The 19,102-nt window shown below is 36.0% G+C and overlaps 2 protein-coding genes across 2 annotated transcripts in view; one reads left to right on the forward strand and one right to left on the reverse strand.

Moving 5' to 3' along the window:
* Positions 1-19,102, reverse strand: part of IFT74 (intraflagellar transport 74) — a 39,625-nt gene that overhangs the window by 11,909 nt on the left and 8,614 nt on the right. Inside the window, exons 8-13 of the mRNA XM_009328949.1 lie at positions 11,235-11,373; positions 10,150-10,212; positions 9,049-9,192; positions 8,350-8,390; positions 6,711-6,790; positions 3,510-3,563 (exon numbers count right to left, since the gene is read on the reverse strand). Of these exons, the coding sequence (XP_009327224.1) occupies positions 3,510-3,563; positions 6,711-6,790; positions 8,350-8,390; positions 9,049-9,192; positions 10,150-10,212; positions 11,235-11,373 (521 nt within the window). The remainder of the gene's footprint in view (positions 1-3,509; positions 3,564-6,710; positions 6,791-8,349; positions 8,391-9,048; positions 9,193-10,149; positions 10,213-11,234; positions 11,374-19,102) is intronic.
* The window catches only part of LRRC19 (leucine rich repeat containing 19), a 6,678-nt gene continuing 2,585 nt past the window's right edge, over positions 15,010-19,102 (forward strand). The window contains exons 1-2 of the mRNA XM_009328948.1: positions 15,010-15,036; positions 17,618-17,710. Coding sequence (XP_009327223.1) covers positions 15,010-15,036; positions 17,618-17,710 — 120 coding nt within the window. The remainder of the gene's footprint in view (positions 15,037-17,617; positions 17,711-19,102) is intronic.

The following is a 19,102-nucleotide window of genomic DNA, read 5'->3' on the forward strand; positions in this document are numbered from 1 at the left end:
GTGCACAGCTGATTGCTAAAAATAATGACCAGTTCTGATGCAGATTCAGCTGGCTCAAAAATAAAGTTTCAGTCCACCTGATGCTGACGAGTAACTGTAGAGAACAGCACTTGGCAAGAATGTAAGAAGGTTTACTTTTTGCCAACACTGCTGTGAACTAGTAACCAGAAATGTAGTTAAAACCAAAGCTTAAACAGCCTGCAATTGAAAAAAGCTAGTCAAGTCCCAAGTCCTGAATTGCCAGACCATTGCCAGGTCTGCTTTTCTCCAGTACCCAGGCTGCAAATGAAGCTACCCTTAGAAAGGGAAGCTTTATTTTCTCTCTGTGATGCTGTTTTCCTTTGGAATGAACTTGTCTTGTTTTAGCTTACAGACAGCACAATTATACTTTAATAAGAGGAGCAACAATGACAGCTCCAAAAAGAGCTCCTTCCTCAAAGGGAACTTACTGGATATTTCCTACCATCTGTTGCTGTGAAATACAGACAGGAATTTTCTACACTAAGAAAATATCTGAGCACAACAGAAGTAAGGGAAAGGCAGTAAGGAAAGTAATAGTATTGAAATTCTCACTTAATGTTTGGTGTTTAACACATTGGAGCTGTTGTTTCTTTTTTTGATTAAAAAATCAAGTGGGTAATTTTTACAAAGAGAATCACTCAGATAAGCTAACACAAAACTTTCAATCACATTTAACTGTTTAGTGCTCTAATAGTGAGCAAAGGCTTCATTAACATCTGTGTCTTGTGGGGGTCTGAGCCACTTCTTTTCAACACAACAGATGATGCCATGGCCTTTGATGCATCTTAGCATGAGGTCTTAAATAAGCTGATTGCAACATCTTGATAAACCTATTTATTTGCTTCTAAGGAAGCTGTAGGCAATGAGGATATTGAGTCTTCCAAGGCATATACATAGGGAAGGCACAGAAGTGAAATAAAACACCTTCATGAAAGAAAAGCATTCTGGCACATTCAAAAATATGAAACTAGAGAACAAAACTAAAGCACTTTAAATCCACAAATATGTAATCTTATAAAACTGAGCCCAAAACAGTGGAATTAGGACCTAAGAATTGTACCTATATGATTTGACTAGTGTTTTTCTCCTTTGGCATTCTGGACCTTTTTAGGTGTTTTTTTTCAAACCTTCTTTGAATTTATTTAGAAACATTAAGTAAGGTCCATATTTACATCTCATCTCATTGTCTTTCTGCAAGCAACTCTCCTTTTCATCACACCTGTCTGATTGACCTTCTTTCATTTGAGCACTATGTGTTTCACAGATTTATAAAAAATTGAATGAAAGAGACTGCAAGAGGTCACCTAATTAATTCACTTGCTCCAGGACAAAAACAACTGTATGTCAGTAATTCAGATGTTTACCTATACTCTTCTTACAGACAGCTCATGATAGATACTCTATAATCCTTCTGAACGATCTATTCCAACGCCTGGTGATTTTTAATGTTAGAAAGTTTTTTCTAATATCCAACCCAAAATCTTTCTGGAATTATTTCTCTATTACTCCTTTTCTATCCTGCATGTATACGCTGAGATAGATTATTCACTTATTATTTGAAACAGCTTTTTTACACATTTGACGACTGACATAAATCCTCTAAAATAAAAGACTTGTTCTTTAATATTTCCTTGCAGGTCGTGCTTTCTGCGTCCCTCATCAGTCTCTCTTCAGCACTGCCAACCTCCTTCTTTATGTACAGAACTGGAGACAATACTCCAACTGAAGCCTTTCTCAATGCACAGAGAACAAGATTACTTCATGTGTCTGACAAATTACACTCCTATGTATATCTACTGCTGTGGTATTTTCTCTTCCATGTTAGTGTGATACTGCTGAGCCATGTTCATCTTGTCTTTCACTGTAACTCTGAGCCATACCACAGAGCTGTGCCTGATGAACTGCTCCCTATTCCGTATTTTTGCTGTTGATTACTCTGCCCAACTTAAATCCCTTTTGAACTTTTTGTACGTCATTTCTAATCTGCCATAAGTATTTTAAATTCTAACTCTGTCCTCCAACATGATTTCAGCTTTTCTGATGTAGCATTTTCTGTGAAACCATGTATTTACTCTCTCTCCTGTCATCCAACTGATTAAGAAAAATATTGACTAATCTGAATATCCAACACACTGCAAAACTCTACTCAATATGTCCTTCCATCTTGGCAGTGAATCCTTCATAATTAATAATTTTTTAATCAAATGCACAGTATAGGTTAACAATGGACAGTATTTCCCTAACTTGCTTCTAAGAACACCATGAGACAGCAGTAGATGTACTGAAGACAAAGTACACATCAGCTGTTGCTCCTCCCTTATTCTGCAATATCTTTCCGTCAAAGAAGGAAATTAGTTGTTCTTGACAGATCAATACTGTGTTATTCGTATTCCTGTTTCTGTAACGTTTACAAATTGTTTGCTTGCTTATTTTTTCCACAATCTTTCTGGAAATTGGTACTAAGCTGACTGGTCTATACTTCCCTGGCTTGCCTTCTTCAAGGCAGGTACCATTTTTGCTCTTTTCCCATCTTTAAGATTCCCGCATGTTCCCCGAAACCTCTCAGTTTATCTCAAACAGCTCTGCAACTGCATCAATATCCTCTGATGAAGTGCAGAAGCAGAACCAAAACTCAAAAAGTCAGAAGGATCATGAGGCCCTGCCTTTCATGGTCTGTATTCGAACTGAAAATCAAGATCAAGTGAGTTTTTGCCCTTCTGCTTCTCAGGAAATCAGGTAATTTGAAAACGCAGAAGCTCTCTAAGTACGGTCTTATCCATCTTTCCTTATTGTCAGCTGAGACCTTTCTTTCAGTATCATGCTAGCCATAAGTTATATTGAACATTTTTAGAGAACACTGTTATAAAATGGTATTATATACTTTGGCCTTCATGGCATATTTATTGGTCATTTTCCCCTTTTGCTGAGTAACAGACCAACTTTTTTTGTAAGCTGCCCACTACAGTATACGAGCAATAGGGTATATTTTAAAAACAGTTCTGTTTTCATCCTCTGTTAGTTGCTGCTGAGGTCTCTACACCATAAGAACCTTTTAATATGGAAGAAAGCTTTAGTAGCATTCATCTTGAATAAACAGATGTGAGAAGCCTTAATTTTAGAGAATTATGTGATGTCTATGCTTGTCCATTTTGAAGTTCTGCTTTTAATCAGACCTGAACAGCTGGTTTTATATATCTTTTATTTAAATTAATTTTAAAATTAATTTCAGCCTTGCTTTCATAAAATAAAGCTGTGTTCCTAAGACCTTTAATGCTTGATGAAAAGCCTTGAAAGATGCTCCAAATATTTGTGACTGTCCTGTAACTCCTAAAATATCAATTACCGTGTCCTGAGGTAGACCACAGAAACTTCATGCAAAGATCAGGACACCTGTTCTTTTCAGCTCTAAATTAACTGAGTGTTAACAATACAAGAAAACCTGTATTTTAGTGGAATTAGGCCCAATTAAAGTATATTAGGCAACTTACTGTCCATGCTTTCTTCCCTCTTCTTCAGCTCCTTGTATTTCCAATTTTCCTCTCCTGCAACAAATGTAACATTGATTTAACTTTATATTGTCTCAGTCCTGGATTCCTTTAGGCAGGCAAAATGCCAGTTTTAAAAATAAAAATTCTACATGCCTAGAAATTACAGGACTCATCCCATGTCATTTAATGTAGTCACTTCAACTATGTCATACACCATTTTATATTAAAAATATATATAATTAGCTTAATAAATCAGCCTCAATGTGCAATTTTTAGAACCTTTTAGAGGTTAGAATTTTTGATAAATAAGAGTGCGATAAATACTTGGTTTGAACAAAGGATGTTCATAGGATTTTTCTGGTCAGGTGAATTTCAATAATAGAGAACAAATGCTTTTCTGTATTTGGGCACCATGGTTAGTTAAAACTTTCTGCAGCTCTGTTTAATATATGGGCCATTTCGATGGCATTTTCACGTATCAGAATGGACTTTCATAAGGATACGCAGCTTGTAAGCAACAGTGTGACAATCTCAGGGAAATAAACAGGAAAACTGTACAAGCAATGGTATAGGAAAATAAAATGCACAGAAAGCTTTCTACAATTGAGTTTAAAAGAACATTTCCATACACATTCTTTATAGTGGTATTAGAAGTAATGAATAAGGTACAATACATAATTCACTCCATCTTTAAATCCAACTACTGACTATAAATAGCTCTTAATTAAAATGTACTAGTAAAGTGGGAGACCTGATATATTTGTCACAAGTTTCAAGAAGATGAGACAATTCAGCTCCTAAGAATACTTTTAAGTTCCAAACATCTAAATTTGTAATTGTTTGACTCTTGGTCATTGATTAAGTTTCAGCATAATCTTGTAACTTTAAAGAATACAAAGAAAAAGAATGAAGTAGATACAGATATAACTGAGCAAGCAAATTTCTCCAGGTCTCTTTACTTGTACACCCCCATGCTTTCCTTTTTATCTAGTATATACAAACAATAAGAACACCCGTGGGCCCCTAAGGGACTGTGATTCTGCTTCAGCTTCCTTGCAGCTGTGGTTTTGTTCCTTGCTGGACTCTCTCTTTCATTTTGCAAGGCAAGTCTCCAATACTTAATAACTCAGTCTGTTCTACTCTTAAATAGTCTAGTTACGGTGAGCCGTGAAACAGAAAGCTACATGATCTGCCAAGTGTTTAAAGAAAAAAAATATTTGAAATAAAGAACACAACATTTAAAATTTCTTTACAGAGAAGTTTTCTTTAAAATATGGCATTATTACATCAATATCTTAGCCTCTCATGCGATTTATGAAGTGTTAATTCTATTCCATTATGAGTTACTGTGGATTTTGACTAATCAGTTAAAGGTAACTGCTAATATATGGAACGTATAATAAGTGGGTGAATTTTTTACTTATTTAGATTTTCTTAAGTGAAAACTAAAAACAGTTATTTCTATTTATGGTCTGTTTATTTTGTTTTTCTTGCTCAAAAATGTTCCTAGCACTGAAATATTTATCCTGAAACATTAAAAAAATCCTTAGTTGTAATTTTTTTTTTTTTACTGGCTATTTTACCTTAAATTTAACTAAAAAAATTCAGAAGCGGAAGTTTTGGGAATGCTTTGTAATAAACAGTTTAAGTACTGAGTCAGAAGTAGACTGACTGGGGAGGGAGCGAGGACAGGAATCTCAAGGACACACCAAGGTGCTGATTTGGAGCAGAAGTATGAATGGCCCTCTGGGATTCTCTCTCCATTCACTAGAGACGAGGGCACTGGGAATTTAGATTGCTGTGTCTTAAAGCTACTCCTTATGAGTATCTTCTTTATTCCCTCTATGTTATACCAACAGGTATAATTCCCTTTATATTATACCACAAGGTAACTTTATTCTGAATATCCTGACAGTTCCTGATATGTTGACAGAGAGCATGTGCCTTCTTCTACAAATGCTTCAAACCCTCTTCTTCAACAGAGGTCTTTTTCTAAAACAGTGAAAGACATACAGTCCAGCAATGAATGACTGTGTGTGTAAACCTAACTATAAAATGCGAAAAGCAACTCACTTCTTACCTTCTGCATTTCTCCAAAGATACAAAAAAAGAGTTGTAAGCCAAACAAAAAGGAAAAATTAAAGCAGAATAGTGAAGTTGGCAATGATATTATCTGGAAACAAGAAAGCTAATAAAACAGTTTTAATCAATTATTTGCACAAAAGTATCTGGAGAAATATGAAATATTTTGTAATGCAAAAAATGAGAAACAGATGTATCAAACATTTGTTTAGGGTCAATTTTAGAAATATTTGTTCACCTTGAAGGAATTTACAGCTAAATTTTACACTGATTGCCCGAGAAAAGGTATAAAGTAAAAAGGACATCAACATATTAATTCATCAGTCCTATAGAATTTAAATAACCTGTTACAAGGTTTTCCAGAATGTATGCACATATTTATGTAACTCCTATCTAAACAAGATTCCTTATAACTAGAAGGAGGTTTTCTGTGAGATGAATTTCCATTTTAAGGAGAATCCTCCACAGCTGTTGAGGGCCTATGCTCAAACTAAGTTACCTCCTCCAGAACCATAACTTCCAGTGCTAGGACAAATCACAACCTAACCTAGCCTAATGTGCCACAGCAGGTGTTTGCTGGAGGTAAGTTTCTAAGCTAATGCCATTGCTAGGCAGCTCCCAAACTCTTCTTGCAACGATCAACCCAAGAAGTTTCAAAGACACATAAAAATAGTACTGAATTCTGTCTGCTTTACACATTATTATTAAACATTCTCAATTCCACATTCACTGACAGTGTATAAGATCATGTAAAAGGAAAAATAAAAACTTTTCTAAAGCTGAGCTGGTCCTGCAATGCTGCCAGTAAGACAAACTATTCCTCCAGTAGTCCTAAAAATAAAATTGGGACACAACCCAGACAGCTGTACTATTATTTTATGTGGTAGTTTTACTACTCAATATGAACTTGATGAACACACAACTAAGGGTGGGTACTCCCCATTTCTCACATCTGAAAAGAGAAGCCTGCACCCTTAGACACAAAACCTTCTTCTGATGGTGAATAATGGACATTTGCATAAGCCTAAAAGTTTCAAGCAACTAATGTCCATAACAATACGTGTTATAATACGAACAGATGCAGCTCTGCATAGTCTGCTACAACTCTAGTGATATTACCTTGATGATTCTCCAGATCCATATCAAGTCGTTGAATAACCTTTTTAAAATGGTTTGTTTTTTCTTTTACTTCTGTCAACCTGACAAATAGATAATTAAATCCAAGGTTAAAAATGTGTTGTAAAATACCTACTTTTTTTAGAAAAAAATTGAGAGAAAAATCAAGAATAAAAATAGCAAACCTAAGTTTATCAAAACCAAAAGAATATCAGGATTGCTGTTATTATAAAAGGTATATGTAAAGCACCTGTCACTTTAGTCCCTGTATCTATTAAATATAAGAACTGCTGCTATTTTTCATTAAAAATATTTTTTGTTGAGTCACCAGTAGTTCTTAACTTACTCAGCTGGTCCCTCTGCTGGTTGGTATACAGCTTTGCAGAGGTACAACTTAATTGGTAAATGCAACAAGGAACTGTATTCCTTAAAAATTACCTATGTGTTCACTAAAATCCATTAAGAAATTGCCAAGTAAAACACTGTATTACATAACCAATTGAAGTGAGAAAGGAAATTACCTTAAAAACATTTCTATGTAAATTCTCAAATATAATTCTCTGCTATTGTTTCTTTCCAAAAATTCTGTTAATCAACTTATTATCTAATCAAAGGTGTCAATGCATTAAAAATTAACCAATAATTAGAGTTGGGAATACTGCTTAAAAGAATTTAAAATTGTTTCTAGGAGATTTCAGGAATTAGCTCAATTTTTCTGTAAAGAAAGGGAAATCAGAAGTCTTAAAATCACAAAAATATTGTACTGTTTTATCTTCCCCCCCCAACACATTACTAATTATTATAACATTTACCAGAGTTTCTGGCAAATCTTCAGAAAGGTCCAGTACCCAAGAATCAAGAAGCAATGTCCTGTTACTCTTTAGAATTGAACTTTCTGTAAGCAACTTCGTAACTCTTGGGTTTTAAGAACACATAACGAACAAACTCTTCAAAATGTGACTGCAGCGTAATGTGGGCTCAACTTCATACACGTCCCAGATGAGCAGCTCACTAAGTGGTAAGTGGTAAGTTTTTAGTAGTGGTGGGGGGACTGCAGGGACAGCGTCTGTGAGAAGATATCAGGAGCTGTCCCCATGTCAGATAGAGCCAATGCCAGCTGGCGCCAAGACAGACCCGCTGCTGGCTGAACCTGAGCCCATCAGCAACATTGGTAGCACCTCTGTGATAACATATTTAAAAAAGGGTAAAAACCACTGTGCAACAGCAGCTGGGAGAGAGGAGTGAGAATATGTGAGAGAAACAACCATACAGACACCACAGTCAATGAGGAGAAGACGGAGGAGGAGGAAGTGCTCCAGGCACCGGACCAGAGATTCTTACAGATGAATGTCTTCTTCAGCCTTAAAGAAGTTTATGTCAGTGCTATTACCAATTTATATTCTCAAGGCATGTTCATAAGGATAGGAAGTATCTTTTTATGCAGATCTAAACGTCCTATCACCATAAAGTTGTTTAGCTGAAACAGAAGGATATATTCTGTTCTCTGTGGAAGGTTAACACCACCAGAGGCTCAAAAATGTGGTGATATTCTAAGAGTCCATAGAAATATGTGATGGAATTCAACTATCTGTCTTTAGGGTCTAAATGTAATTTGTAGCAACAGTATAATGGGATTACTCACTGTCTTTCCATGCTTGCTATTTCTTGACTATCGTCCTTAACCTATAAAAAAGTATAACAACTTTAACATATGAAATAAAATCTACAAATGAAAAAGGGAAAATCAAAAAAGATTTCTTAATTCAGTATACAGGGAACAGAAACTCAGCATATGAAATCACAAACTTGCTGTCACATTGTCTAACGACGGCTCTTCATTGAAGAGAAGTAACATGTTTTAAGTGTTATGTCTTCCAAATGTTCTCCTGCTTTCTCAATACACATTTAAAAATCAGACATGCTTATCAGTGTTGTTCAGTCCAATAGTCCATATAGTATAAATGGAGAGTTACCTAACACAACATAGACCCTTGTAAACTAAGTAAGTTGTTCCTGAATTAGTATGTCTGCTCAGTATCCCACAAGGGTATTGTCTGTATTTATGTTATAGAACTGTTCAACAGGATCAGTTTTCCCATACCAGCACGACTGATGACTTGGAACAAGTCAACCAGCTGAAAAGCTGACTATGCCAATTTCGCTTTGGCTGAACCTGAAACATCCCATCCAGCCAATTCATTAACATCCAGCCATTCCTAATTTCAGAATGTATGTGCTTCTTAAAGAGCAAATAAAGGCAAGATACAAACCCAAGTATTTTCAAATCCCTTAAAATACTGACTCAGAGAATCTTTTACATGATAACGTTTTATGTTCTTGCCTGCTTTAGTAATCTTTCTCTTTCTTCCTGTGGAGATTCCATGTTCTTATCCTCAGCAATCATTTGATCTCGACGTTCCTCGAGCTCATGGAGCTTTTCATACAGCTGCACAGCCTCCTGTTTCACCTGAGAGTGTGCTATTTCCTGTTGGGAAAAGCAAACACCTACTAGCTATTTCCAGATGGCAAGAGAGCATTGCAGAAATTATGATTTAGTTAAGCAACACTTATCTATACATTGAAAGTGAAGCTTATTTGTTACAAACAGTAAAGAGAGAGTATAAACAATAAACTTTATAATCCATATTCTCAATATTGCATTTTCTGAAATGGAATATCCCAGTTAGCTACTTCTTGCTTTATGAGTTCATCCTCAGGCCAATTTTCTGAGTAGATTAACTACTTCATCATTTCCAGGGGATCACAAACCATATACAGTATTCAAAAGGACTGGAAAAATGTCTAGTAGTATTTGAAAAATTATAGTTTCTGAATATATACATGACTGTATGTTTCAGCTCATAGATCCTTTTATCCATGAAAGACCCAATATGAGAAAATTCTCCTCAATCCAGCAATATGACAGTGTATTAGAAGTGTGTGTTTATGTATGTATGTGGGATAAAAAATATCTTAGCAGGTACCACTTTGTATTTCAAATGCCAGTTGCTTTTGAAGTGAAATGTGGAACAAGAAAATAATTCTCACACATCCTGAAAGTTGAAAACATACTGAAAAATTATGTCTCTCAAATCCTTAAGAAGGATGTGAATGATAATTTAACGTTTATCTTCAGTGAGTAATTCCAAATCAATCAAACGTCCCACAAAACATTTGAAACCACATGAGTAACTAAAGCTAGGAAACCTCATTATTGCTATCAAAATTTTGTACTTGGCATCTAGCAAAAACAATTTTTACCCACAACTGATTAGAAATTATTGGTGGAAAACAGAGGCAGCTTTGCCTTCCCATTCTAGGCGATGTTCCTACAGTATCTGAAAATTTAAGGAGAAAGATTATAGGTATTTTTCTACTGTATTATTTTTTACACTAGAGTTCAGCAAAGATTGGTACAGAGATCACTTGTTATCATACATACAGCTCTTAGAGCCTCCTCCTTTACATTTAGTGCGTCCAATTCCTGTTGTTGAACAACCAATTCCTAAAGAAGAAAAAAATGCAAAATTCAGACAAAAGTTACTTGATGAGATTACTTTTTTTCCTGCAACTTAATAGTATAAAATGCTGTAAAACATCTCATTGTTGCTCTTAAAAATGTAAAAGACAAGACTCCAGCTTCTCCAAGTAACTCAGATATAATACTCACTTACTTTCAGCATCCAACTTTTCCAATAAACTCTTATCATTGTTACTTGCAGTTGAGTTATAACCAAAAAATTGCTTGCCCTTTTTCCACTATTTTTCTTAAAATCAGTACTGCGTGTGGAATTTATCATTTCTACTTCAGAAGTGTAAAGTCAGATTTTAAAATCTGAACTAGCCACCACAGTTTCTTCATAGTCCAGAAAGAGACAGGTAGGCCCTGACTAGTGATTCAGCTCATCCTAAGACAGCTGGGAAGCACTGGCCTCAAAAGATGCCTACCTCTCTGTACAGACTATACAGAGAAACTTTCTAAGACTGTATGCCTGAAGCTAGATGATCCCAGAGAACTTAGAAATCTTATTGCTTTTGTTAACATTAGGATAAGTGAAGTCACAAAAATTTTACAAAGCCCAGTTCATTTTTCTGATACATTCGGACGTACAACAAGAAAAACAAAAAAACCCAGTCAGATTCAGTTTTGTACACAGGAAGAAAACTTTCTACTCAAGTGAACTAAAAAAATTGCTGGGGTTGGTTTTCCCTTTTGCTTGCTTTTTACACATGATGAAACATCTAAGCACTACAGAGGCTTTTAAAATCTGCATGTCAGTCCCCAAATTTAAAAGGAAAACTATGAGCATCATTTGTTCTAAAAATAAGAAATACAAAAAGACAAAGTACCTGGTTTTAGTCAATTGCTTTATTTATTTTTCAGGCACTTCTACAACTGATTAAGGTATCAGCAAGCTTTTTTATTGTATTACTCTGTTCTCAAGCTCTTTACTATTTAAATTGTATCTGGAACCAATGGAGCCAGATTGAGAAACATTTTAGGTAAGTACAATGAAACAAACCAACCTGGGAGAGTTTTTCATTTGCAGCCTTCATCTCCATATATTTAGCTTGATCTTCCTGCGACATGTCTTTTATTATGTCATCTGCTACAACCTTTTCACGTTCGATATCTTCTTCAACACCTTGAATTAACTTTTCTGTGCTGTAAAAACAGAACGTTTTCGTAACTTTTACTAGTTGATGTTTATTTTAAGCACCCATTTCAAACTCTGGTATTCCTTCAGCCTCGCTGAAATGATCCTTTAACACAAAAACTCCACAGGCTCTAAAAAATGGAGTTACCTACTTGCATCTAATCTTCTTGGAACTGGATTAGCTATAGAAACATTCATACCATGGAATGCGGAAGATGAATAACTCGTTGCCCTTACAGTAGCCACATAGTACTTTCCAACACTCCCACCCTGTCTACCTGCATAGTTTCCAACACTGGCAAAAGTATACTACTCCCTCTCAGTTGCTCCCAAGCAGTGAATTCCTGCAATAAGAACAGGCAGTTTGAAATAAAGAAGCTGGTATGTGATTTGTGAATGCACATAAAGAAAATGTATAGATACCAGGAGCTGATGGTATGGATAGTGATGATAAGACGACTTTCCTTTAGCAATGAATTGTTGGATTCCTTAAGAATGGAGTGTGGCTTCAGCGTCTTAGGCAGAGTAGAGCTTCTTAACCATGCAAGAACTAAGAAATTAGCCATTCCTGGCATTCTTGATTCATGACTTTAATCTTGTTAGGAAATCAATGGGCTACAACCATAAAACCTTCTCTACCACTGCAGCTATAGTGAACTACAAGCAAATGTATTAGCAGATTCAAGGAAGGCATAAAGAGTTGTTCTCACTTATATATATATAAGTGAGGCATATAACATCTGGTAATTTTTATGAAATTCCTGAAAGCTAGAGAGCCAATTTGAGAACATAGCTAAAGGAAATTACCAAAAAATCCTGAGACCCTGAAGAGTATACCTTCCTTCCCTTCACAGTTCATGAAAAATTGTTTAAACTGTTTGCTTGTTTCCACAGTAACTTCTGCTATTAAGAATGACAAAATCAGCTGGATACCTTCCTTCAGGATTTATTTTTCTTCTATTTTTCACTAACTCTTCCTGAGTTGCAAGATGCCTAAAATTTTAAATTGTGTAACTGACACTATTAGATCAATGACTGCAGCCAAGAATGCCCTCAGGCTTAATAGATGATGCAGAATTGTGGAACTAAACAAAGACAATCTCAGGGTAAGGGAATAATGAAAATGTGATAGAATCAGAGTAGAGCTGATGTTGGAATGGACTTCTGAAGGTCATCTAGTCCAGCCCCACTACTCAAAGCACGGTCACCTGGAGCAGGTTGTCAGGGTCTTGTTCAGGCAGTTTTTGAGTATCTTGAAGGATGGAGACCCCACAACCTGTCTGGGCAATGTTTTGAAATTTGGCCACTCTTACAGTAAAAAGAGTTTTTTCTTACATTTACATGGAATTTCCTGTTCTCTAATTTGTGGCCATTTGTCTCTTGTCCTGCCCTTGGGCATCACTGAGAAGAGACCAGCTCCACAGCTCCATTTTCTTTACTCCTGCCCATCAGGTATTTACTTTGGTAAGATACCCACCTAAGCCTTCTCTTCTAGAGATTAAACAATTCCAGCTCCCCTGGCCTTTCCTCATAGTTTTCACCACTTCTGAGGAATTCTCAGAAGAGATTCAACAGTGTAACCAGTCTCCCAACTGGCTTCAAGAAAGATCTATAATCTCCAGGAACCTGAGGACATTAAGTAGAAATTCTGTCAGATTAGCAACCCATGCTGCAAACATGCTTTGGAGCCTGATGATGAGGAAACAAATCGAAGTGATGATCTTCCACTTTCTGTGGCAAATTTGGAGTGCACTGGGACTGCCCAAGAAATACTGGCTGGTTGTAACATGACATTAAATGGAACACCCTCTTGAGAGTAAAAATGGTTTGTTCAGACCCAGTCCAAAGAATGAGGCCCTCACTGTAACTACACCAGTTTATGAATGGATAATTATATTACACTTGGTAGTGGAAAGGAGTAATTTTTTTAAGTGAAGCATGTTCTTAAGCTATGAGAGTAGTTTGATTCAAGACCCTCTAGAAGGCACAGAACTGGGAGGTGGCAGGGAGCTTTCACGTTACTTCTCTACTGGAGGCTCCTCATCCCTCAATCTGGGCCTATGAAAGCTGTTGCAAGGTCTCAGCAGTGACAGTTTCTCTCAAATCAAGCCCAACTGAAGACATGACAGAAAGAAAACAGAGAAATTGCAATGAAGAATTCAAGAAAATGTTAAGGTTGCTGATTTCCAGAATAAATCTCCACACTAGATGTAATTCAGCTGGAGAGACTGTCAGTACTGATCATAGGGAGCTTGTCTTTAAGAACAAACAGGGTGCCTTTTCCTGGAGATCACTGGGCATTTAGGGAGGGAGAAAAGAATACCACTTGCTACACTTCTCCTGTGTTCCAAAACACCATGTGGAAGCAGCTGCCACTGTTGAGGGCAGTGGTGTCTCCAAGCTTTACTGTATTTCTCTCATCTATGCCCGAGACTGCAAGTAGGCATGGCAGAGTAAGGAAAGAAAGCCTACTTTTCCAGCCCCACCGATGTAAAGTGAGTGTAGACATATTACAGAGCAGCCTCTTTACCTGAGGCAAGTCTCTTTATCTTGTGTGATATGGACTCCTGGCTAAATACTTCAAGGTGATCCAGTATGTCCTTGAGACTAGAAATGTCTGACTTAGCTGTGATGCATCTTCTCTGATAGAAACCTTTTTACAGACGGTTAAAACTCAGTGATCTTCTAAGAGGCAGTAAGAGTATCAGCAATGGCTGTCACAGGAAGAGAATTCATTACCCGAAGTAATTTGAAGACTACTGATGAAGCTGAATGAGGGATGAGGCTTGGAAAACTTGCAGAATGTTCTGAGATATTAAGCAAAAAATCAAAGTGGCAATAACATCAAAGAGGGATAGTGAAGTAAAATGGTTTCTACAACCACATATTTGAGAGGAATGGAGAATGAGGGCAGACTGAACCATTTTATAGTTTGATGCTGTGCATTGGACAGAATGAGGCTTAGAGAATGAGCACCAATGCAAGAAAAAAATTATTGGACGCAGTGTTTCTGTACCAATATAATCCGTTTTTCAACCTGCATATAGACATGCTCTCAAATGAGAGCAAGTATCATTTGTTTTTAGAATTTCTTCGTAAAATATAGCCCATGTAACAGATATCCTTAAGTGCTTGTAATTCTTTTTAAATAATGAGCTTTATATATCACACCCTGCAGCTCCTCTGATGCTTATGTTTACAAAACACAAGAATTTAACACAGATTTAACTAACTACTAGAGATCTTTACTTTAGTATGCAAATATTTTGAAATTTTCTTCATTTGATGACTGATCACATAAAAAATGCAAGTCTTTTTCTGTCTCCAGCATTTCTTTAATTGATTATAACCCAACTTGCTTGTAAATTCCCGGTGGCATTTTAACTCAGTGCTTCCTATGTGACCTGGAACTTGACACTTGAGCATACTACTATTAGACTTCCCTATTGGCTGCAGATCCAATTAAATCCAGGATGATTATAAGAAGTTGCTCAACCTAGTCAATCTTTTGCTAAGGATTTTCTAGGTTTATTATTTTTTTATGCTGCCTGCTTATTCATCAGGTACAAAGGTTGAACAAAACCAAAGTGCTGTTGCACCATATTATTTCTTGTCAGTGAAGTGAAAAATCTACACATGTACATATGCTGTCTCTAAGAAGCAACAGAAAGGTAAGACACTTGTCACATCTTTTTCAAAATGTAGGCAAAGATGTATTAGTATAACTTTGTTGCTAGACTGGAAACAAATACATCTTGAGATACATTAAAAGTTCATGAATTACTACAAAACTTGGACATGCGAAGTTGTTAAGTAAATTATACTTCAGTAGAAAGCCAGGGAACAGTTCGTTTCTTCTCTGAAAAGCAGACTAGCTGATTACATAAACTCCATTACCTCCCCAAATCTGCCCTTTTCTTTACAAATGCAAGAAAAACAATAGGAATTACATTACTATTAAATGATAAAATCTTTAAAAGTTCTCAGAGGAAAACTTTTTAAGAAAATGCTTCTAATTACATGGAAATGTCAAGGTATTACCAATGTATTGCTAGGCTCAGTTTCTTTCCAAAGCAATTACTTTAAACAGCAATTCTTAAAGTCTGGTTCCAGTAAAAAGCTAAGCTGCAACTAAAATTACAGATGTTTTCCTGTTCTTCTAATGATTATACAGGTTCCCACACGCACAATGAAGGAAATCAAATTTGTAAGAAAATCCCTAACTTTTCAGTAGAAACTAAAGTAAAAAGTAGGAACTATGTTTTTGACTTAGACATACATAGGGTGAATTTTTAGACAGGAAAAGGATTCTTCAAGTTAATGACATTCCCTTCATTCAGACATGTTAACTTTTTGCTTACAGTTTTGAAAAACTTTTAAATTAACTTTCATTTTCAACTTGATTGCTATTGATTAACTTACAGACTAACTTTTAAAGTAATATTTTAATGTATTTTTTCCACTCTTATTAGAAGATTGTTTTCCTTGAAATCTGCAAACGACAATAATACTATTAATCTGTGTTTCTAGATTGCCTGGTTAAGGCCCACTCTGTTTCTGAACATCTTGGAAGCAGTATCTTTAAGGTCCAAGTATGCCACAAGATCCAACTGTTAACATAGTCTATACTGGGAGTTCTCAAACTGCGTTATGTTTTCCACTAGCAATACACAAACTAGCTCCAAAACGTATGCAGGCCACCAGTACCATCACTGACAAGAACAATACCTAATACAGGACATAATACCACAGTGGTGGCTGCTGCTAGTAACCCTTGTCCCTGCCATGGATAATGTCTAACAAAAAGCTTTATGAACTTTTTTTGTATTTAATATAAATTTCCCATAGCAGCAGAAATGCATAATGGATCAGAGCAGTATAAGTGGTATTTATCTTCTTCTTTCTAAGAAGTTAGTAAGTTTCCAGACTGACTCACTTAGGTGAATGAGGTCAGTCCTCAGACGCACAAATTGCTTCTACACAAAGCAATCAATTAGACTTGACCAATTCGTTCCGTGACCTCATCTACTCCATACTGATCAGCAAAGGCCTTGTGGCACTGTTTTTAAGGATTGGTGGAGTTTTTTAAGTCTGACTGGCTGCCTATATTTAGCATTGTTCGTGCAATTGAGCTTTCTTATGTAATTTCCCCCACTCTTCTCTGTTAAATTCAGTGAATACTCTCTACAGCTCAAGATGCAATAGGCACTTTAAACAAGTATCTTACACCTTATCTTTTGGGTCTTTTTCATCTGGAAGATAGAAATCTGGGAAGGCGAGATTGAGGTTCACTTAGCCCACTATCTTTTCTCTTCAGATGCTTAAGAAAAAATGTAAAAATGAAGGGATAATCTACCTTTTACATAACATTTTAATTCAAGTCTGGCATAAACAGGGACTGATTTAACATCTGACAGAGATCGTGTAACGTTCCTGTTCAAAATGAGTAGATCTTGCAAGTAATGCCTGATTCAGAGGGGATACATAAGTGACACTTTCTCTGAGAGAAGTTAATGTCACAGTGAATACCGTTCGTCAGAAAAGCTTTCCTGACTTTCAAAAAATAAGGTTCAAATGTGTACAAAAACTTCAGCACAAGAGATTGAACCATGTTTACTTAGTTCCAAAGATCAGAGCAACAACTACACCTTCATAATACAGAGATCCAGGTTTATGTCGTATGATATATGTTATATTATGGATAATAAAGAGATTAGAAGATCCATCTACTAATTAAAAGTTCACAAAAACTGCTTAATAACTTACATATGGACATAAGAGAAATCTAACTGGATAAACCAGCAATCCATCTAGTACAGTATTCTGCCTCTGTCAGTGGCAACACGAGAAATTATTTAGGGAGAGCATACAAGCCTGAATACTTTCTGCAGTTTACTCCTATCAGAGTCTTCCAGTACTCATAACTGCTTTCATGGCGATATTAATGAGTACATCCCTGCCTACTCATTTTATCCATTTATGGAACTGTTGTCTATTAACTTGTCTAATCAATCCCTTTTCTATTTGCTGATACAGTCTGCTCACTGAATTTTAGGTCTGGGTCAATTAAGAGAAAGCTGAATGCATTAATTCTGGTAACCTATGTTTTCCCCTTAATTTTACATTTCGTAGTACCTATGTAGAATAAAATTTATTAAATTATCATGGAAATAACTATATCTATTAATTTGTTAAACTACTACTACAGAAGACACTGGTATTCTGGTACACAAAAGTATTGTTTTTTGCTAGGCTGTAAAGATGAAACTCTCTTGGCTTGTGATCTGGGCTGGAACACTGTTTTTGAATCCAGTCACTGCTGACTGCAACATTACTTCTCAAACTGTAAGTTTTATATGTATGTAATTACCATTATTTTTGAAAGATACACTAGAAGCTAAAGGCATTTTAAAAACTAACTTGTAAACATAAAATTCCTGAAGAAAGAAGCACATAGAGACAAATAAGACGTGTTTTTCTGCAAAATGGACAACTAGCTGCTGGCAGTCGTTGTAAGTGGGTGAATAACACTGAAACATATTTGAGGTGGTTTTATATCTCAGTCAAATCTCTCTGCAGACAACAGGATTTGGACAAGGCCAACTAATGCTCAATTTAGAGAGATTTACTGAGTTAGCACTTGCCTAAGTCAGGCCCAAATGTATATAAGAAATTCTAAAGTTTTTTTTCAGAGATTAGTTTAATGGATTTTGTATTATTGGGGAATGGAGGGGAAGGAAGAAGTCTTGATTAACAGTCAAGTGATAAAACTGGTATGGCACTATTTGCTCTGACTCACTGCCTGCAGGTCCAGTACTGTATCTACTGCTTGTTCATCTCTGGGACAAAAATGAAGAACAAAAACAACACACGATGGGTACATACACTGTAGAAAAGGCACTCCACCTACACTTGTTCTTAAATAAGCTATCTAGACTCAATTTGGTCACAGCAGTAACAAGCTCAATATAGGCTACTTATTTAGGAAGAGGGATAACACAACCAATCTGTTTCCAGTACTTAGAATCTCCTTTAAAGCCAGTTCAAGTATCTTGACACTGAACTGTAGTCTGCAGTGATGCATACATACACATATAAAGAAATCTACTCTTTTCAGGAAACAAAAATGTTTCAAGGTATTGAGAGTAAACACTGTCAAACCTGAAAAGACTGCAGCTATGCTAAACTTCAACCCAGAAAACCAAAATGAATTTAAGTGCTGTATTTATAATAAAAATATATACTAAATGTTTTGTTGAAGGTCTGCTCCAAAGATGTTTTAAAAAGTAAATATAGCTGTTTTTAGAACAAAACAATACGTTTGAAAAAGCACATTTGAATTAATTTTCAGCCTTGAATCCACTTCCTCTGTGACACCTTCTTTCCAGATTATGTGGGAAAGGAATACTTTTTCTACCCAGCCAACTTTCACATAGAATTCTAAACCAGACAGCCCTACTAATTCCAAAATAGCATGCCAAACTGGTTATATTTTGGATGATCAACACATGAAGAGCCTTGCATCTCAAATACAGTTTAAGCACTAAGTGATCAGGAGCTTCAGGTCTCTATACACTAGGAGGATTCACTCCCCTGTATCACCAGACCACGAATATGTTAAGAAAAATATAAATTAAATTGAATGAAAAGCAGTAGAACTTTTCTTTTAAAGTGCTGTCATTAAAAAACGTAAGAAAGATTTTTCATGCCCTTAATAGTCATCAACGAGACACCTTC

Source organism: Pygoscelis adeliae, unplaced genomic scaffold (genome assembly GCF_000699105.1).
Source record: "Pygoscelis adeliae isolate BGI_AS28 unplaced genomic scaffold, ASM69910v1 Scaffold127, whole genome shotgun sequence".
NCBI lineage: Eukaryota > Metazoa > Chordata > Aves > Sphenisciformes > Spheniscidae > Pygoscelis > Pygoscelis adeliae.